The sequence below is a fragment of the Cryptomeria japonica genome, chromosome 10 (genome assembly GCF_030272615.1).
Source record: "Cryptomeria japonica chromosome 10, Sugi_1.0, whole genome shotgun sequence".
Lineage (NCBI taxonomy): Eukaryota > Viridiplantae > Streptophyta > Pinopsida > Cupressales > Cupressaceae > Cryptomeria > Cryptomeria japonica.
The window spans coordinates 644748553-644771274 of record NC_081414.1 but is presented as its reverse complement, the minus strand read 5'-3'; the positions used below and the strand labels follow the sequence as shown (position 1 = coordinate 644771274).

Sequence of the window (22722 nt, the reverse complement as noted above, 5' to 3'; positions counted from 1 at the left end):
TTTCCACATAAATCTGGTGTTCTTTGTGATGGTGTGTGCTTGTTTCTTTCTTAGTTAATTCTATGATGCTTGGAGAAGTCATTAATGCTAATTAATTTGGAATTTGCACATTTCAAAGACATCCCTTTTCAATTTTGTCAAATATTTCCAAGTTGTGACCATCATCCAATAAGTTTTGTAATTAAGGCTCCTCAAGAAAAAAAAACCCAAAGGTGTCTATAACACCACTTTATTCTAAGTACTCATTTTCGTTGTAGGTGTATCATGCAAGATCAGTCATGGTCATGCAAGATCAGTCATGGTCATGCAAGATGCCAATGCAATAAAAAGGTAGTATCACAGCAATACAAAAACCACGGCACCAAATTAGATGCGAATGTAAACATGGTTATGTTTCAAACACAAAAACCACAAGGAAGCCAAAAGCAAAAATTAGATTCAGAGAATCTTTCCTATAGATTGACGAGGCATAGCACCATTCCTTTCCTTTTTCTCTAATCTTTCTTCCTCTACATTGATGAGGAACACGATTCCATTTCTTCTCTCTTGTTTTCAGTTTTACAAGCTACCTCTTTTTTTTCTCAATTAAAATTGAATGAAATAATTGTTTAAATGTTTATTATGTTTTTACATGCACTTAATAAAGTGGGGATAACGAATGAGTTAGAAATCTACACACATTCTCTTGTAGACTTCACCGATCATCTCATACACCAAATGGATGTGTCACTTGAGAGTGATCAAAAAACAATTTTTACCTCGTATCAAAGCGACAGGAATGCTACATTTATTCTACTTTGTTCCTCAAGTAAATATGAATTTTGTTTGTAATGGAAAGCATAAAGCTATTCAAAAATTATTAACTTGCCATTGACAGTGAATGCTAAGAGGTGTTAATTTATCACATTTTAGACCACACTCCATGATCCATTAGCAGGATGGGCAAATTTTTCTTTTGAAATGCACTTAATTTTTGTTTTAGCCCACACAATTTTCAAAAACTATTTGATCTGTCAAATAAATTCAAATCTTATCACTTATAATTTAATCAGTTTTCAAATAATAGACCAAAACTTGTAAGATACATCAGGCAATTGGAAAAAGCAGCCAGCAGTCCCAAGCAAACACAAACTACCTTGGGTTCTAGCTATCAGTTTTACCCATATAGCTCAAAACGCTGCTCAGGTAATAGTCTGTTTTGTTAATTTAATTACCAGAATGCAAAAAGTCCCATTTCTTGAAGTAATTTTCAGTTCTTAGAATTCTGTATACGCTGCTCAGGCAATACTATGTTTTGTTAATTTAATTACTAAAATGCAAAAAGTCCCATTTCTTGAAGTAATTTTCAGTTCTTAGATTTCCATAAAGAATTCTAGATTATTGCAATGAATGGTGAGCACAAAAACAAATGCCCAAGTAATTTAGTGTGCGTTCGTTGCCTATCTTCATACATAAAGAAATCCTAAAACAAAAGATAAAAGCCCAGAGAGAAGAGAAACAGCCATTCTGCTCTTGCGCACAATCCATGTTTTTAAGTTTGGAAATAATCTCTTTTATTAATTCAATGGAACAGCTGCCTATGTTTCTGTGATGATGATGAGTTATCCCTCAAATTGACTACCTACTTATAATTTGATCATAATCTCACGAACAATGTGTATGCAAGGACCTGATAATTCTATTTCATAGTATAATAAGCTTCCAGAAGATACTCTCAAAAATCATGACTTCGTGAGTTGTATTTGTCATTGACAGGCACATGTTGAGATGATACAGAAGTCGAACAAAATTAGATTATTCACAAATATATAACATAATCAAAAGCACCGTAAATTATAAAGCCAAATACGCCAAAATTTATGCAATTTCTTATCAGCCTAAGAATGCCATAATGACAGGTAATTCACTATGGCACTCCAATCTTAACTCCATTTACACCCGTAATCTTATTTCACGGGCTCTTTTTCCACATTGAGAAATCATAAAGCGATTTCAGCCCTGCAAAGTCAACAAAAGTTCAAACACTTTAGCAGTTACGAAAGGGCATTATGATCTATTTCGATTATCGTATCAAAAAGAATTCTTGTAGGCTGAGCATATGAACTTACCCTTTCCAGCAACTTGCATAATTGCTTCTGCTGGTGAAACAATGCTATGAACATTTGTCTCCTCATTTACCACACCCTTTGCATTTTGCTCGGGTTGCTTGTAATCCAATCTTGTGTCCTGCAAACTTTCTGTGCTAACAACACTCTCTTGTGGCAGCAGGCTTTGCAAAGGACTAACAAGTACGTTACTATGCACTTTCAATTCCATAAATGGTTGCTCTGATTTTGAAGAAACAAAATTTGATACCTCTCCACCAAAAGACGTTCTACATGAAGCATCTTGGGAGTTAGCAGTTTCACTGACTCCAGTAACTTCCTTGCAAATGCTTTTATTTTCTCTCATGTTTAGCAAGGCTTCAACATAAGCAGCATTCCTAATAGGGATATTTCCCTCACTCTGTAACCTTGAGAGGGATTGTTTGATACACGCAGATCCTTCTAGCTGGTGGGAATTGGCACGTATAGATAGGTCACTAACAGTGTTAGAAAATTGGTCATCCCATTCACTAAACTGTGATCCTTGAGGTGTGCTAGAGGAATCTGACTTGTTATACTCTTGAAAACCCATTAATGGCAATGTGTTTAAATCCATTGATGGCCATTCGTTTTCGGTAATGGCCAACTCAGAGTTCTGGTAAGACAAATTCTCTAGAGAGATATTGTCCTTCCATGTCATATTATCTGGTGACTGGTCACTTCCAGTAGTAGAAGAGCAGTTCACCTCTAGCTTTACTTCCTGTTCAGCAACATGATCAACCATGTTGACAGAGAATTCTTCACCTGTTCTACTGAAGTTGGAATTGGGAATTATTTCCCTGACAAAACCTGCGGGATATAGTCGTGGCGGTCCAGCTCCTGTCTTGTCCACTGATACAAGATCACTATACACTTCAACAAGGTTGGTTAGTTTCTTGTATCCTAGGTGCTGTATATCAAGACACTTTCCAGAAAAAGATTCAAATGTTTTAGGAAGTTTGGACATGAGAAAACCCTGTGAGAATTCACCCATGCTCACCATATGCAATAAGAAGGCATAAAAATCTCCTCCTGAAGCTTTTGGCATTGATTGTTTTCCTGCTTCAAGTTTTGGATTTGAATTTGGATTCAGTTGAGGTTGCAAATCAGGATAAGGATTTACTCCACATAGTGAATTTTCAGGTTTTACCTTCATAGGTTGAGGGTTAGGGTTTGGTTTCTTTGTTTTTAAAAGGTTTTGTTTATTATTTTTAACAGGGAAAGCCAAATGGCATCCCTTTCTCACTTCCTTGACCTCTGCTATATCCTTGCATTGTTCTAGCAGGTTCATCATCTTGGGAAACCCCAGTAACGAGAAAGCGAGGATCTTCCCAGTTGCTTTCTCGAAGTCCATGCGAATGGGTGAAATATTATAACCATTTTCATTTTCTTTACTATTTACAACTTGTCTAAGCCATGACCTGAATTCATCCATTGAAGCTAACATTTTCTTAGGCCCGGTTAATATAGGAGGCTTCCAGTCCCTATGTCTATTTGAATTTACTGTTGGATCCATTGGTTTCTCAGTGCATTTATTAGCGTGCCTGTGAAAGCCAGGTCTCCGTGGCTGCTGCCCCACTGCTGTGGCCACTTCATTTAATGAAGGAATACTGAATTGCCTTGAAGATTGTTCATTGTTGAAAGATGATTGGCCTGTGAAAGAATCCTCTGGAATATAACCAAAACTAGACCTGTTCTGATATTCTTCCCATTCCTTGGTACTATCAGTAGATGCAGACATAGAGTAGGCATTAGAGGAAACCTGGTAATGCTCAGGACACCACCCATAGATATTGCTGGGAAACTGTAACTTTTCTTCATTTTGCTCTAACATTTGCAGAAAAGTCAACCATTCCACGCATTCATTTGCTACACTTAACATACCATGAGGCATTTGAGTTATGGATGCACAAACCAAGAACACATTATAAGATCTCTCCCGAAGCTTGTGAAACACATAGGAAAAATCTGCATTCCCTACAATGAAAATGATATTCCCTGGTGGGGGCACATCCATAGCCCACAAGAGCATGTCTGCCATTATAATTTTCTCAATTTCATTGGTATTACCTGCCAGTGCTGCCATGAATACCCTCGAGTGTCAAAAGAATTTACAAAAAGCCCAATATGCAAAATCATAAAAAGAAAACTCCGAGAAATTTCATAAGAAGTTTCAAAATCAGTCCCACGCCTTTCAATACTCTTTACCTACCACGAATACTCTCAAAACACTTGACAAAAGCCAAATATCCAGAAGAAAATTTACAAAACTTTCAAAAGAAACTCATTCTTCTTTCAAAATATGGCCAGAACATAGTAAAAGAAAAACTAAGCCTGACATACCCTTCTCAATGCATAATGCCAACTATCATCAAAAAAGCACAAATGAAACCTCATTGCTTCCTCAAGAAATCAAGTAATTGAATAAAAAGTCTAAATTAAATTAAAAAAACAGAGAAAACCAATTCCAAAATCAAAAAGAGCCTCATTAAAAATCAGAGAAAACTTCAAAGTCTCTCTACCCTGCGAGATTTGAACATAACCAATTTGAAGACACCTTAACTAAACCCCTATTTTTAGCTGCCCTTTTAAATCTTAACGCACAATTCAGAGTCATAGTTTAAAATAAAATATATAACGAGCAGAAGACATGGAAAGCAAACTAGCTCATATCCTTTTGTTCAATAATCAAAGAATTGAAATTTTGAATAGTAGAAACTCAAAAGTTTTACAAATTAACTAAAAAGCACCTTTGACTAAAACAGTAAAATTAACCCAAACATAGAAAAGTGTTGACAGCAAAGTGCTAGAATACACCACAGAGGAGATCTCGAAACTCCCTATTTCAAATCTTTCCAGCTCAACCCCAAACTCAGACTGTCGTTTTAAACAGTTAGGGAAATAAAACAAACTTCACTAGATCATTTTATTCAGTAATTGGGAATTAAGAACACTACCCAAAGTTCCTAAAAAAAGAGCTGTGAAACAAAATTAACAAGATTTTCAAAACCAATATAAATTGCAAAGATTAAACTTGGATTTTACAACACACCTTAATAGAAACAATATTGCATGATAAATCAAAATCAAAATCCTTACTTATGAAATACTCTGAATAGCTCCAATTTCAAAATTCCAATCCAGTTAAAGCAAGAAAAAACTAGCCTGTATCATTTTCTTTGGTTGCTCCTAACAAAGTATTAACAAGATTTTCAAAACCAATATAAATTGCAAAGATTAAACTTGGATTTTACAACACACCTTAATAGAAACAATATTGCATGATAAATCAAAATCAAAATCCTTACTTATGAAATACTCTGAATAGCTCCAATTTCAAAATTCCAATCCAGTTAAAGCAAGAAAAAACTAGCCTGTATCATTTTCTTTGGTTGCTCCTAACAAAGTATCAAAAACTGCATTTCACGCTAACAATAAAGAAACTTGCAAAAATATTATGAAATACCCTGCTTAATCCTAGATTCGGCTACAAATTCAATCTTTTTTAAAAGAGAGGAAAAGCAAAACAATCTCCAAATGTAAACCTCCTGATCCATAATCGGGTCTCGTATCAGCATCTTGACCACTGGGGTCACGCCTTAAGTGTGCAGCTTTGTTGCAGAGCCAAAAACAGTGGTCAAAGGGAGTCAAAGTTTGATTATTTTTGTATATTCATGTTCTCTAGAAATTCAATGCAATTTCCTTAAAAATAGCATCGCTTTTTGAGGTTGTATGCAAAAGTTATGGCTTCAGGAAGGTTGCTTCTGAAGTCACACAGTTTGCTGTCGAAGTAAATTTGATGTGTTTTTAATCCACTCAAATGATAGTCGGGTTATTTTAGAAGCTTACTAAAGCATTCTAATCATCCTATGTGGCAATAAAACATCTTACAAGCATCCAAACCATAACAGCAACAGCACAAATGATGGAAAATGTCATATTTAAATTAAAAAATCTTCAAAGAGTGACTTTCGGCATTCCAATATTCTGTTTCCGACCTTTGAAATAACTAGGGTGATGTCTTAGATACTATCACCATGCCTAGAAAAAGGTTTGACAGATGGTAAATATTTTTGAGCCATTGTGGTAGACCGCATGTGTATGCAAAGTCTATGTGAGCAAGGAGTGTTGGCTGAGGTATTTTAGAGCTCTATAAAGCATTGTTTGGGCTTTTTTGGACCAGATTGGTCATTGTAACCTCTGTTCTTCCTTATTGCTTGGTAGAACAGAAATTTTTGCTCTTAGATTTGTGCGTATTCCTTTAACTGTTTTTAATTTTTTGGCATTGCCATCTCTATTTTAGTGCTATTACAGAATGAAGATACCAGCATATCCACTTTAAATTGGATTAAGTGCTTGACCTGCTCCATTTGACAATTGGCATCGATTAAATCTGTTGCTAAGAGGCGAAGTGTGGCGTAGCCGCCATAATTACAGATCAAATTAGTAGTAGAGTAGCAAAATCCTTTGAATTTTAGTTCAATTATTTAATTGCAAATGTATGTCATCCACAATGTCAAGTGTAAAACAAAAGTTCGTGCCTTTTGAGCCCAGAATAGTTAGGACAGTAAGCATGGCAGAGGAAAATATAAAGGCACATTTCAAAAGGTTGGAAGCAGATGTTGCAAGAATTATACAAATTGAAATGAAGATTGATAGGGTTGACGACATTAAGCTAGTCTTGACAAGGAAGATGAGGATTGCTAAAGAGCATTCAAAAGGTAAGCTAGAGAAGAGTGATTGCGTGCAAGAAGAGTCACTCTCCAAGAGGTTTTTCAAAGTTGAAGCAAAAATAGACATTCAGCCCTAAAATGATGAAATCGGTGCAAAAAAGCTCGTTCAATGAATCTCACAAAAAGAGGTATATTCAATCCCTCACAAGATCTCTCAGAATCAGCAGATTTCCTTCACATTGTTGAAGTTGTCCAGGCATGTTCTTATGTGCTTTGAGAGTTATGCTTGCTCTACAGAGATTTAGAAAGTAGCACTGGTATCCAAGTGGAAAGAAATCAAGGAGCTGCTTTGGAAACAATTTTGCCTGATTCTCCACGAAGAAGAATGAGTGATGCAATGGCATTATTTGAAGCAAAAGCTTGAGCAAAGTGTGCAAGCTTATACCAATGAGTTAAGAAAATGGGTGGTTCAACTTGGGAAAGCCATTAAGGAGCAGTGCTAATAAAGTATGTGTAAGGTTTGCTTGATAACCTTCAAAGGGTGATATTCATGACCATTGCCCAAAACATAAATGAGGCATGTGCCCAAGTACACTACCTCAAATTTGATAAGAAGGTGGTTCATTCCAAAAAGCACAAGGGTCACAAGCAGCAGAATGGGTCAAAAAGAACCATGAAGAAAAGGGAAATAAAAATGCTATATCATTGAGAAAGCAAAAGCGCAAAGGAAAAACAAGTTTCATTGCTCTCATTATGACAAGGATGGGTACAACGAAGAAAGGTATTGGAAAATTCAACCTGAATTGGCTCCTTCTCATGGGAAGAAAGAGAAGAACACTGTATGAGTGGAAAAGAGGGTGGAAATCAACATTAGCTCCTCAAATGAAGGACACATTGCTTACTCAGAAGGGTGTTTTTAAGGAAACTGGAAGCTCTCATAATGAAGAGTACCTTATCCCAATTGTTCCAAACAAGAGTGCAAGTGAAAGATAAGAAGTTGAATGCTTTAGTGAATAGAATTGGGAGGTTGTGCAGCACCCACATTTATACTCTTTAGGGTGGCATGCAAAATAGTGTCAATATGAGGGTCAGCAAGCAAGGTAAGTTGGTATTTAGACTCTACATTCAGAATATAAGGATGAAGTTGTGTTTGAATTTGTGTCATTGGAAGAGATAACATTCAGGAAATAAAATAGGTTCTAGTAAAGGCTAGAAATTTCTTTGTAAATTCATATGCCGTTAGGTATAGAATTGTAATGTCCCCATTTTAGCCTGACATTAGACGATGTGTCGTTAGCTCGTTTGCCTTTGTCCCAAGGGCTAACCAAGACTTTACAGGGATTAGTGAAGCATTTGGCCTAGGCATTTTCAGTATCAATTGTGGCTCAATGACTGGTAATTTTTGAAGTATTTTTGGATGTCAACATTTTGGTGCATTTAATTCTTCATCAGGTTGGCCAAATTAATGAGCCATTATTTATTTGGGTGTTTAAATTTAAAGTTCCTAAAGTTAAATTTAAATATTTAATTTTAGTGATTATTTAATGCTGGGACTAATGTTTGAAGGGAAAAATTAAAAGTTCCCTTTCATTGTGGAGACATAAGGGGATATTAATATTTTATTATGACGTTCTTTTATCCCACATTGATGGTGTATTGGGAATTGTGCCCAAATGGAGTTATAAATAAGAGCTTTATTTGCTGATTGTGACATCTTGGAAATTGTGTATTCTTGGGATTTGTGTTTCTGGATTCAGTTCTGCAAATCTTTGGCTCTTGAGGACGAAATCCCTCTTGGGTAGCATTTCCTACACCTGTATAACATCAGGCATGGGAAATCATAAAACTAAATTGCAGAGTTGTGAGTAATGGTATTGAAATCATTCTATAGGATAAAGCTTAAGTAGTCGCAGGGATTATACTGGCTGGTAAGAGTTCTTTTTGATGAATAGAAGGGCATTGGTATTTACATTTCATTCCAAGTTTGTCCAGCTGAGGAATGCGCTGGGTATAGTGGCTGGCCTACACTCTATTTTCAGCGCTGAAGTTAATATTCAGGTGGCGCGATTTTTGGTAAGGAGTTTCTGCATTCAACTTCAGCTGAGCGGCGGTATTTCATAGAGGGACATTCACCAGCAGTTTGTTCTGGATGCATCGCACCACATACAGGTCATATAATTGTGCCTCATCCATGGTTGACCTGGATGCATGTGTTAGAGATTCAGCTGAGTGATTGGGTGCAGTATGGGAATACCTTGGGATAAGTCATAAGACTATCACGAGTTGAGTGAATAGAGGAGTCGCAGTCCGTAATCACAGCAAGAATTCTGCCTATGACTGGGACGTGACAATGAAGAGACACTGGGAATTACCTGAAGAAAACAACATAGACAGCGACTGGAAAATGCTCCCACAACAGCGATACCAAAACACGTTTGAGTCGATAATGTATTGGGCCTTAAATTTAATAGAGGAGCTGCATGGTTTGAAAATTAAAACTTAAGTTTGGTCTAAAAGTAACTGGAGTTTGTAGCATTGCATATTCATGCTAGTCTTGGTTGCCATCACATTTGAATGTATTTTGTATGAACTTGATGCTGAATATTGCATATAATGAAAGTGAGCGAATGCTTGCAAAACTATTATGCCATAAAACGCACCAGGCAATCCACAACTAGCAGACCAATGCAATAAGTAAAAAACAGGGCACAAGAGGTTGCAAGACGTCTGTTTGACCAAAATCCTCAAGTCAGTCTTAGTAAGTGTTTGACGCAATTAGGGGCAGCCTATTACAGTGGTATTAGAGCTAAAAATTCTGCTAGCCTGTTGGGTAGATTGGTTTTGTTTCCTCTATTCATCTTTATATCATAATTTCAGTTGGTTATTTTAGCAAAATAAATGGAAGCTTTGTGGGAACAGCTGGAATCAGTTAAGCAACATCAAAATTTAATGTTTAAAAAATTGGACAAATGGAACAAGGAACAGGAAGCTACCGAAGTTCTTCAGGAGGAACTTAAGTTTGTAGGTGAAAAATTCAAACTCTTACCTCGGGCTAAAATGTCTCTCCTCAACAATTTGGAGGAAGCTGAAAGTTGCCTCTACAAGGTTAGTGAGTCACCTACACAAACAATGGCTACAGCTATGTCTCCATTGGTGCATTCATTGGTCAAGCCAGAATTGATGAGACATCAAGATGAGGAGATAAGACTAGCAGTTGTCACTTGCATAAGTGAAATTATGAGGATTATAGCTCCTAAAGTTCCTTATGATGATGGCATACTGAAGGAGGTTCTATAGTTGATTATGGAGAGTTGACAAGGGTTGCATGATGTTAGAGCCCCTACTTTTGGTAAGAGAGTTAAAATTTTAGATATTATGGCAAGGACTAGATCATTTGTCCTTATGCTGGACCTTCAATGTGAGAAGTTGATTCTGCAAATGTTTAATTGTTTCATTGCTGAAATTAGGAAACGCCATCCAAACAAGGTGAAGTCAGATATGTTCGACATCTTGTCCATGATCTTAGATGAAAATGATGGTGTTTGTATGCAGTTGCGATCTGCTTTGCTAGATATTTGGAGAGAGCTGCATGTTTCAGCTGCTGCCTATGATCTCTCAAGGAGTTTGGTTGAACTGAAAATTGAGAAGTTAAGGGAATAGCTTACTACTGAAGAATTGATCTCATTGGGTTAACAGGTTTCATTTTCTCTTCAAGGGAGAATCAATTCAGATGTTGAGAAGAAAGCCACAGCCTTGAATTCATCCATTTCTATGCCTGAGGAAGGTAAAAAGGTTAATGACTGCCATACAGTTGAGGAGGAATTTATGGAGTTTGAGACAAACACTACAGGTGAGGGGTTTTCAAAACTCTTCATTGGTGATGTGCAGATTTTCCTTGATAAAACAGTGGACGAGGGAAACTTCTTTGAGGAGGCCACTAATGACCATAATACTGCTCCAGTAGAACTAAAGGACGAAAGCATGCCATCTACCAGTCAATCAGCCAAGTGGGAAGATGAATCCATGGAGCAAATTGAACCCACTTGTACAGAGACACTTAATCAGGGCATTGAGGATATTACTACAGGTGGAGTTAGTGCTGATCTGATTTCAAAGCAAAACATGTGCATACAGGACTTTGCTGAAGAAGACTTTCAGTTAGGAGCAGGTGCCTCTTCATGCGAAGCAGAAGTTGTCCATATACCTCATAGTCCGCACAGTTTGTAGAATCAGTTAAAGGTGAATGAGGATGGGATTGTGGCAGCCTTATCTCATCATGATGAGATGCATAAACTGGTTGAAAATTACTTTTGGACGATTCAGTTAGAGAGAAGACAAAAGAGAACTGAAGCAAAATCTTCTCTTCATAGCTTGCAAAAGATCAAAGAAGGTATGGGAACAATGAAGACAAATTATTTGCACCTTCTTTCAGACCGTGATCACCTTCTCAACCTAGTTGAGATCTATTCAGATGCTTTGAGAAGAAAGGAAGAACAAATTGATAATCTCTGTTTGCAGTTGAGCATGGCCCATTCTTCCTTACACAAAGCGGAGAAAACCATTGCTGGTCCATCGGTGAACAACGAGCATGATGTAAGAACCTCGAAGATCATACAGATCATTGAGGGAATTGAGGAAATTTGTAAGTATGAAATGACACTACAGGACTTCAACACCTTTCCAAATGATTTTGGTCTACAGTTTGGAGAGGAATATGTTGGCTATAGTATTCCAGCACCTTCCTCATGGGTTTCACCTCCTATTTCATTGATTGATAGCTGTCCTGCGATGCTCATTAGAATTTTATCAAGTTGCACTTTGGAGGCAGCGGCTATGGATACGGATAGGAGAGATTGGGATTGTCATTTTAGAGTTAGAGAACGGGAGTATGATGAATTCTTACCTTCTTGGGGTGGTGGAGATACATGTTTCTCCATTTCGGATTTGATTTGTTGGTTACATGGTGCTGTTCTAATCTATACCAGCAGTTTGACAGGCGTTGGTATTTGTTTTAATGCACCTATGATAGGCATCATTCATATCTACAGGAGACCACTTTGGGTAGATTGGATTATTGATGATTCAGACACATCAGATTTGGTTACAAGTTCGAGCATCAGCATAGAATTGGGTGGGGGGAATCACATGGGTACTATTGAGATTGTCATTGGGCAGTTTGATCAGGAGGACATGATACCCTCTGAGTTTTGCGCGCTAGACCTTAGCACTGTTCCAGCTACTGTTCAGGAGATGGATGGTAGCCATCATGGTAATGTTGATGCTATTGTTCTTCCTGCGTTAATGTCTGAGTCATCTTCTGTTGTTGCCAGCACGGAGTGGAATTCACATGACCACTCTGATACTCCTCCGATGCAGGCAGGAGTGTTGCACCCCAACTGCATAGTGAGATGTGCTTATCAGTTTAGCTTTAGCCCACATACTCGGGATTTGACTGTCACTGATGGCAGGGAAAGGTGAATTGAGTATGGATCATTCGAGTCCGCACTAGTATCACATATTTTTGATAAAAGGTGACGAGTTCGAGTTTGTTGAGTCTCTCACCTTGTTCTTTCCAGTTAGTTGCCTATAGAAGCAGGTGTTTGAGATTTGGTTTGATTGGACTATAGAGGGTGACAGAGTAGTGTAGCGTCTGCATGGTGGATTTATTCCTTGTGTCGGGGACTCACAGTGTGGTTGTATTGTTGCTGCTACCCTCTATTTCAGAATATGTAGGAGGTCATTACAGTTGTTGCGGGTGGATTGGAGGGAAATCCTAACTAGGATTTGGTTTCTTATCAAGTTGATGTTGCAGTTTATAGTTTTAGACCTGCAAGCTTGCAGTTTTGAGCACTCATGGACATTTGTTCTGACAGTTGTCGGTGATCCTTGGAGCATAGTACAGTTATCTTTCACTTCCATGTGGATGAGTAGAGTGTTTTGTCGGTTTCCCAGGATCATGATTGACAACAAGTTTGTTGATATGGACATTCCTAAGTTTTCCTAGCAAGGTATAACTCATGGGAATGATCTTTGCTCCCTTAGGAAATTTAGTTCTAGTTTTGATGATGTTTCTTCTATGCGGTTTTAGAAGATGAAAGTGCAGTTTGAGTATGATGGTTTACCAATCCTGATCAGTGTGGTACAGTATCAGCACAGTGATTTGGTTCAGAGTTTGATAGAGGACCTTGCTCATACTATGGTTAGCAGCTCAACAATTGTGAGGAATGTGACAATCTGCGTTGACACTTCAGAATTCTCTACCACGGTTTCCCAGTTTGATACTAGGTTTGAGCCATATCCTAGGGAGATGATTCAGTTTATGCAGTTCCTGATTACTTCCTTTGGTGGAGGTTCGAAGAACGTCATTGGTACGGGTGATCAATAGGATAGAGCTCGGGTCAATAGGATAGAGCTCGGAGAAGATGGTGCTACGTATCTACTAGATTGATTTGGAACCTAGGGATTATACTTAGATTCAGCATGGTTCGATCTAGTAACCATGGGGTCACAATGACATTGCTTGAGGACAAGCAATTTCAAGGGGGGCGAACTGTAATGTACCCATTTTGGCTTGACATTAAACGATGTGTCGTTAGCCCATTTGCCTTGGTCCCGAGGGCTAACCAAGACATTACAGGGATTAGTGAAGGATTTGGCATACGAGTTTTCAGTTTCAGGCCATTTGGAGGTGTTTTGACAGGGTTTCCAAATACTTACTATTTATAGTAAGTCAATTGTGGCTCAATGTCTGGTAATTTTTTAACTATTTTTGGATGTCAACATTTTGGTGCATTTCGTTCTTCATCAGGTTGGCCAAATTAATGAGCCATTAATTATTTGGGTGTTTAAATTTGAAGTTCCTAAAGTTAAATTTAAATATTTAATTTTAGTGATTATTTAAAGTTGGGACTAATGTTTAAAGGGGAAAATTAAAAATTCCCTTTCATTGTGGAGACATAAGGGGATATTAATATTTTATTATGACATTCTTTTATCCCACATTGATGGTGTATTGGGAATCATGCCCAAATGGAGTTATAAAAAAGAGCTTTATTTGATGATTGTGACATCTTGGAAATTGTGTATTCTTGGGATTTGTGTTTCTGGATTCAATTCTGGAAATCTTTGGCTTTTGAGGACGAAATCCCTCTTGGGTAACATTTCATACACCTGTATAACATCAGGCCTGGGGAATCATAAAACTAAATTGCAGAGTTGTGAGTAATGGTATTGAAATCATTCTACAGGATGAAGCTTAAGTAGTCGTAGGGATTATACTCGCTGGTAAGAGTTTTTTTTGATGAATAGAAGGGCATTGGTATTTACATTTCATTACAAGTTTGTTCAGCTGAGGAATGGGCTAGCTATAGTGGCTGGTCTACACTCTATTTTCAGTGCTGAAGCTAATATTCAAGTGACACGATTTTTGGTAAGGAGTTTTTGCATTCAACTTCAGTTGAGCCGTCGTATTTCATAGAGGGACATTCACCAGCAGTTTGTTCTGGGTGCATCGCACCACATACAAGTCATATAAATGTGCCTCATCTGTGATTGACCTGGACACGTGTTAGAGATTCAGCTGAGTGATTGGGTGCAGTATGGGAAGCACTAGCTTGGGATAAGTCATAAGACTATCGACCATCTGTTGGCAATTGACACTCATCCAGTGGTTTCTAGTGGTTTCCGGTGGCTAATTATTGGTTTAGGGTTGTCATTGATGGCAACTCTTCATAGAGATCCGATCCGGCGGTCGTAATTCTTCTTATCTGAAAGCGTGTGTTAACCGGTAGCTTGTTAACCGGTATTTCAGGAAGAACAGAGCATTTTTGGGTCCAAAAGCTTTCCGATGATTGTGGTGCATTGAAGCGTGTTTGAGATGATTGGGCCGACATAGACACATCATTTTGGTATTGTTTTGGTGTTCCGCATTTATCTTTTTGGATCCGGTTAAGCTGACATGTGACTACACATTACACCTTCAGGCCGACACGATAAATGATCTATTTTGTGGCTGTCGGTATATAAGTTTAGTGTGGGTAATCTTTTTGGTGTATGGTGCGATTGTATGCGAGCAAGAGGTGATCGGGAATCCGTTTTGGTGCAATTTCACGTGCACATTCTTGATCCGGCAGCTGACTGAGACAGAGTACAGGGCAGAACAAAGAAGGTGACCTAGTCGGTATACTTAGCACTCAACCAGAACTCGTCCAAGCATAGTAGATGCTATTTCAAAGTTCATACATTGTAATTCATCACTGTAATTATCTTGTAAGTCAGTGAGACTTCCCTGAGGGTTGTAGCCTTCCGGGTTATTGTAATTGAGCAGTGAGCTCTAGGCAGTGTGCCTGAATGTGTCATGTCCCCTCTCTAGTGCCGTTGTAGCTCAGTAAACAACTCGCTAAGTGTAAGTTTTCCTCCAACACTTAGTCCATTTTAGTGAATAAAGAGGAGGTTGTTTTCAATAAGGTGGCGGGGTCCATGTTCACTTAAGTGACTCCTGATTTTCAGTCATGAGGATGGGGCCATTGCAATTCATTATCCAAACATTTTCTTTAGATTCCTTATCCTTTATGGAGGGGGCGCTAAATACATAATTGATGAATACTTTTAAGGGAAAAGTAAATACATAATTGATGAATACTTTTAAGGGAAAAGTAAATACATAATTGATGAATACTTTTAAGGGAAAAGTATTATCACTGGAATTAATTAAGCAAGCCGCCTGATTTATAGGAATTAGGGTGGGCGTGGATTTTAAGTTCGATTGTCTTCTTAAGGTTGGAGAAGAGTTAAGGCGCGGATATTATTGATGATTCTGATTTTTATTAGTTCTCTTTGCCTACCCTGGGACGAAAACCCCATGATAACCAGCTTGGACGGCCACCCAAAGTCTGCATGTTAGTGTAACTGCGTGGGATCAGCATCCAACATCCGTTGAGGGCCGCAGTAGTTTAATCAGCCATGAAGTTCAAGATTTAGGAAGTCCACAACTCATTCCAAACTTCTAGAAGTCACCGAGTTCTCAAAGTTTCATGAAGATTTCAGGGATACAAACAGCTATCCGCAGACACTAAGTTTTGTGAGTGCTTTGGAGAATATGTAATAAGGTAGAACATGTCTTCAGACAGTAAATTTCTTAATGGTTTTGTTTATTTCATTTCTAGTTTATTTCCAGAAATCTGAAAATCAATAAAAATGTATTTGCTGCATCTAGCGTAGAGTTTTTGTTTGTTTTTGCTTGTCAAAGGATATTTCAGAATGCCTGTGTATTCCCATTTTGTAATATTGTTTTGCTACTGGCCATAGTGGAATAATATTGTGGGTTCAAATCCCACCGTGGTTTTTCCCATTTGGGTTTCCATGTAAAAATAACAGTGTTATGATCTTGTGGTTGTTTGTTTCATGTTTCTGCATTTCAGTTTTAAGTGTTTGCATCCGGTGGTTCAAAGTTAAGTTTGAAAATCTGCTAACCGGTAGATCATTGATTCACCCCCCCCTCTCAGTGATCCCTGATTCCAAGACCATCATCATAAGTGGCAAGTTGAGTGAACAGAGGAGTCGCAGTCCGTAATCGCAGCAAGAATTCTGCCTCTGACTGGGACATGCCAGTGAAGAGACACTGGGAATTACCTGCAGCAAACAGCATAGACAGTGACTGGGAAATGCTCCCACAACAACAATACCTAAACAGGTTTGAGTCGATAATGTATTGGGCCTTAAATTTAATAGAGGAGTTGCATGGTTTGAAAATTAAAACTTAGTTTGGTCTGAAAGTAACTGGAGTTTGTAGCATTGCATATTCATGCTAGTCTTGGTTGCCATCACATTTGAATGTATTTTGTATGAACTTGATGCTGCATATTGCATAGAATGAAAGTGAATGAATGCTTGCAAAACTATTATGCCATAAAACGCACCAGGTAATCCACAAACAGCAGACCAATGCAATAAGTAAAAGACAGGGCACAAAAGGTTGCAAGACAACTGTTTGACCAAAATCCTCAAATCAGTCTTAGTAAGTGTTTGACACAATTAGGGGCAGCCTATTACAAGAATTGCCATAGCTAGCACCTCAAATTCAAAGAATCTAATCAGTACGTAAAGTTGGGTTCTTCAATGGACGAGGGAATGTATGTGCGCAAAGGGGCATCAAGTAGGACTATCACACAATGGAAAGCATGTACAAGTGGAGAAAAAATAAGATTATGAATTCAATAAGGTAACTACAAAGGTAGTCAGACCTTTTCCTTTCAGTTTTCCTGATGTAGTAAGCAGATCAGTCAAGGGACTTGTTGGTGTCTATGATTGGTTCACATTTGCTAAGTATGAAGCAGGCTTGGAGGAACCAAGGCAAAAACAAGAGGAATTCTTGAGACTACTTGTGGGTGCTTGGCAGTTCTTCAGTTGGCTCTCTGTTTAGTGAGTTTCTAGGGAGCAAAGACTCCTGATGGTCTGGTATGGACCATAATCATGTCCCTTTTCCACATCTAGGCCATTGGGGACCTACCATAAGTGTATACCTCAATTGCAGGGCTGAAAACAGTGGTCAAAAATGTTCAAAGGTTGAATATTTGTATATTCACATTCCTCTTAAAATTCCATTCAATTTTTAAAAAAGAGATATTGCATTCAAATTCATATATGAAAACTATGGCTTCGTGAAGGTTGCTGCCAAAGACGACAAGCTTTTACCGAAGTCACACAATTTACTGCTGAAGTGAATTTTACATGCTTTTAAGTTTTTAACCCACTAAAACAATCCCTAGGTTATTTTCAAAGCTTATTAACGGTTTCTAGTATCTTATGTGGCAACTAAACATCTTACAAGCATCCAAATCATAACAGCCACAAAAAAATGATGGAAAATCTCGTGTTTAATTAAAAAGCATTCAAAGAGTGACTTATGGCATTCCACGGCATGTGCCCTTTGGTTTTGGCATTTGATCTTTTGTTTCTGACCTTTGGGGAAGCTAAGGGGATGTCTTAGATTGTATCTCAATCTTGAAAAAAGTTAGTCAAATGGTAGATGGTTTTGAGCCATTTTGGTAGATTGCATGTGTGTGCAAAGTATATCTGAGCAGGGAGTTGTTGGCTGGGGTATTTCAGAGTTCTTTAAAGTGTAGCTGGTGCTTGCTTGGACCAACCTGTTCACTGTAACCTCTATAATTACATATTGCTTAATGAACTGGGAAGTATTTACTCCTTAAACTGGATTTTTTGACCCCAAAGGAAGTTTTTCTTCAGGGTAAATGCATTGTCCCAGATTTATGCATGTTTGTTTAGTTATTTTCCAAATTATGGATGTTTAACATCTGTTTAAGCGTCATATTGATGATGCTAGCACATCCATTTTGAATTGGATCAAGTGTTAGTTCTACTTCATTTGAGGCATTGGCATTGACTGAATCGGTTGATAACGGGAAGAGTGTGGCATAGCCATTTGATTTACGGATCACTGCCAACAAAAAAAACATTCATAATCAAAGGAATAGCGTCACGAAAGATTGAACCAAACTTCAAATCAATCTGCATTCCATGATTCTGACAATGATACATTTTTAAATTGGCCCAGCAGAAATTAAACTTGCAGGAAACCCCCTAAATTTGAAATCCCTGCTTAATCCCAGTCCAGAACAAGACAAGATAAAAAATAACTCGCAATGTTTTCAGATAAGCTACTAAAATGAATCAAACAATTGGATAAGAACAATTAACAAATACTAATTCTTGAATATTGCAAAGACCTTTGATTATTAAAGTTAACAAAAGACCTTGATCACTACACACACAGAAATCAATTCCACGAAAAGGAAGCGTCAAGAGCATAATCAGTCAGATCATAATCAACAAAATTTCAAAACCAATTACTAGATTTGAACTTTGATAAACTTCTACAGCAGCCATCAGAACATAAAATTAGTGACCAAAATTGAATGCCTCATAATTAACTTATTCTGTAAAACGTAGCTCAATGCCAATTCAAAAACCCAACTCAATGGTAAAAAAATTGAAGAAACTACGTCCAATGGGTTGAGTTATAGGATATATTTCAGTCTGGCCCACATTTAAAATCTCATAATGCAAATATCGTCATCCAAACCACCCACAACCAAAAACCAACAAAACCTAGCCTGCTTGAATTTTTCCAAATACTAATTCTGAAATTCCCTTGCTTAACCCATAATTCAAACTATCAATTGGATTTTTATATCTTAAGCAAAACGTACAACAAAAAGAAGAGAAGTAAACCGAACATATCCAATATCGATTTCTTCAGTTATGAAGGAATTGAATTAGCAGACATATGACTGACAAACATTCTTAACTACAACAATTAATCCAGAAAAGAAACCCTACCAAAAGTACCCAACATGAATTGCAACATTCCATCACCGACCCACTTCTTAAAAAGAAACGAAACTTTCTTGAAAAGAAACCTAATTGAGTTACAAAACCAATTAAAAAACTGGGCTTCAGCAATTACAATTAACAAAACAACAACAGAAACATTCCCAATTATATTACATAGCTAAAAAGTGACTGAGCATGATGAACTACTACAAATACAATGTAATACTAACCAGGCTGAACCAGTTGCAGTTGGATTCCAGAATTGAAGAAAGTCTGGCTAAGCTCAATATCCTCATCCTTTGCAGATGGGTATTTGTAAGCACTAAATTGATGAATTCCACTCCCATGTAATTTGACATTTTGAAGCAAAATGTTTGCCATTGACCTTACTACAAAGGGATCCATGTGGGATGGCAAGGGACAACTATCCATGTCCCACCATAGAGCTACTTTCTCCATACTGCTCTGCAATCTACTAATACCGGGCCCTTCTAATTTAGATTTGGATTTCCTCTTCCTACAGACAAATTTCTAAAAATTGATTTTACCAAGTTTTGTTCATCATTAATGTCGGCCTGGGACGCCCTGCTTTTAAGCCCACGTTTGATGACAGGCTTCCACTTGACAATTCCTATGCACACATGCATTTAAAAAGAGGAGAGGAATTATATAGAGCGTTTGGGGGGCATATTAAAAAGTAAATTTTCAACTAAAAATAATATGTGCACAAGCTAAAAATTAGTGGAAGATTGTTTTTAAAAAAATTGGGGAAAGAGATTTTAAATATAAATATATGCATATTCAAATTGGTCCATTTCATTGAGGGAGGTCTATCATATTTACTATTAATATTATTTATATTTTAGTGTTTAATACACTTTCACAAAAACTTACAATTATATATAACAAATAATAAATACAATTTTGCATTTGGTTAGTAAAAGCAAGTAATTTGAAGGCATACAACTTTGAAACCGGGCTAGTATTATGTTATTAAAATGGTCGATCGAATTTTGTTGGGATTGTTGTGTTTGCTAAATTGTTCATATATAACATTAATTATGCCATCACCAAGCATATGAACATAATTAGTGTTATATAGTAGTAATGATATATTGAGTTCAGATGCTAAGGGTTATATATGAAAGGTTAATCAATTCATTTTAATGATTAGATAAAATAGTTGAGGAATGATGAGCAATATCAAAATTTTGAATGTGCTTTGTGTCGTGCCTGTGAAGTGTATACCTGCAGCTGCAACACAAAACACTCAATAGATCATTACAAGCATGGTTAGCAAATTTAAAACAAAGAAAGATAAAACCATGGCTAATCGATCTATTGCCTCCTAATAAATGCAAGTGTAGATTTGCTCTCGGATCTAGATAAGCAAATTTCAGTGACTTGACTACATCTAGATGGAGAATTTAAGATGATAATGATGCATTTAAGCTAGAAAAGATAATGATTTAGTTACATGATCCAACAATTACGCTAGAAAATAAGCTAGATCTAAGAATGCAATTGCCTATAATAACAATGCTCAAATGATATGCTAAGATCAATATGCCTATAGTAACAATGTCTGAAATGCAAATGAGATGGGATCATTATTGCTCCAAAATGGGGTCTATTTATAGGATTTCCAAGGCCAGGGCTGAGGTGGCAGGAATCAACGATCAAGATTGAGTCTGAAGATATAAATGGTGAAATTAGAGGAAGTTGGAAAAAAGGTTGAATGAAAGGGAACATTTGTCATCTATATGGTGACAAGAGTCAAGAAGCTTCTAGAAAGGTTGGATGAAAGGGAACATTTGCCATCTCTATGGTGACAAGTGTCAAGAAGCTTTGCTCATGAGAGAGCAAGTGTCTAAGGAAAGGGGACATGTGGCCCAAGAATGCCATGTGTCTCAAGGGAAGAGTAGGTTTAATTAAACCCAGGGTTAGATGGAAGGAGTTAGGAGGCATGTGGGTAATTTGAATTTAAAATTCAAATAAGACTAATTAATTCTCAACAACTCATAAATTGATTTGTTTTAATTAATTAGAAGATTAGAAGAATTAATTGAAGATGGGGGGAAAATTAATTAATTTGAATTAATTAATCAAAGGGGATTATGAAAATGAACTTATTAAATAAATCCTTAGATTTAATTGATAAGTAGATGAAAGGGGGAATTTAATCAAATTGCTTAGTGAATTCAATTAAATTAGGAAGGGGGATTAATTAAATAATTGCTTATTTAATTAATTATCTTCGGACCATTTTTAGATGTATACACTTTGTAATTTATCTTATTAATTATTAAGTAGATTTATATAAGTTGAATATTGATTGTGTATATTGAAATGTAAATATATTGTGAACTAATCAAAAGTCCAACCACAAGCCTAGAATCTACAAACAAATCAACAACAGCAATAGAGCTCTAAATCAAGTGCATGCAAATGAAACAAAGAAAGTATACCTTCACACACATGATAAGCTTGAGTACACTATTCTTTAATCCTTTAAGACCTTGTAAGTAATAGTATTTGTTCTCAGCACTGAGCACTAGTACAAGATGGCTAAAATAATGAAGTGTGGTTGAATGATGATGCAAGCATGATGCAAGTATGATAGCAAGAAAGTAGTGATAGCTAAACAAATATAATGAAGCCCTAAGCAAGTACTCTATATACATACTAGATAGCTAAAAAATGAGGGAAAAAACCTTTTTTTTAGAAAACTCACAAGAATCTAGGGCTTAGATTAAGAGGTTAAAATGATGAATGACCATGATTAAGAGGAAAGGAGAACATATAAGATTAATAGGTTACAATGAATGGAAGAGTGACATTAAGAGGTGGGAAGAGAGTGAATAAGATTAAGAGGTCAAAATGAATGGACAAATGAAAATAAGAGGTGGGTTGACTTTTGATAAGTGTCTAGGTCCAATGAATGGGTGATAAGGCTAAGTTAGACATGTGAAGGGGAGAAAGTGAGACACTTGTCACATGACTACAAATTTAGATTATGAACAATGTGAACAAGTTGGAGGCTAGGATTATATAGAAGAGGATAATGAATTAATTAAATAAATAGGAATATTTATTTAATCAATAGTTGAACAAAGTGGGATTAAAATAAATAAATAAATAATAAATATTTATTTAACTATTGGAAAGAAAAGGTTAATGAATTAATTAGATAAAAAAAGGTATTTATTAATTAATAGACAAAAAGGCTAAAGAATTAACTAAATAAACTAAATCTTGATGTAATTAATGAGGAATAATGGTAATACAATTAAACAAATAAGAATAAATTATTTAATTAAGTTAGGACATTTTAGGTGTCTATTGTTTGCCCCTCTTTGAGACAATGCAACTTATCGCATTGTTTCAAAGAAAGAAAATTTGGGTGGTAAATGGCCCAGTAGACTAAGGTAAGGAGGTGATATGCCCCCTTGAGAGATTGGGCAAAAAACAACAAGTTTTGAGCAATCTCATGACAAGAAGAAGGATAATTGTTAGCTAGGTAGGTTGCGAAAAATGGGGGAAATGAGTAGGAAAGGATACCAGGATGGACAAGA

The 22722-nt window shown here is 36.8% G+C and overlaps 1 protein-coding gene across 1 annotated transcript; it reads right to left on the bottom strand.

Annotated features, from left to right (window-relative positions):
- Positions 1-1658: 1658 nt before the first annotated feature.
- Positions 1659-19798, bottom strand: LOC131073388 (uncharacterized). The gene is made up of 3 exons (XM_058009813.2): positions 19378-19798; positions 2109-4202; positions 1659-1998 (listed from the first exon to the last, which is right to left on the bottom strand). Exons 1-3 carry the CDS (start codon positions 19604-19606, stop codon positions 1952-1954), a joined length of 2370 nt encoding a protein of 789 aa, XP_057865796.2. The 5' UTR covers positions 19607-19798; the 3' UTR covers positions 1659-1951.
- Positions 19799-22722: the final 2924 nt, after the last annotated feature.

Excerpts from the sequence above, each read along its gene's own strand:
- LOC131073388 (XM_058009813.2), bottom strand. The coding sequence starts at position 19,606 with ATGGAGAAAGTAGCTCTATGGTGGGACATGGATAGTTGTCCCTTGCCA. Across the intron at positions 4,203-19,377 it reads ACTGCAACTGGTTCAGCCTG|CACTGGCAGGTAATACCAAT; the intron begins GTTAGTATTACA and ends TATTCATGGCAG. Across the intron at positions 1,999-2,108 it reads TATGCAAGTTGCTGGAAAGG|GGCTGAAATCGCTTTATGAT; the intron begins GTAAGTTCATAT and ends TTGACTTTGCAG.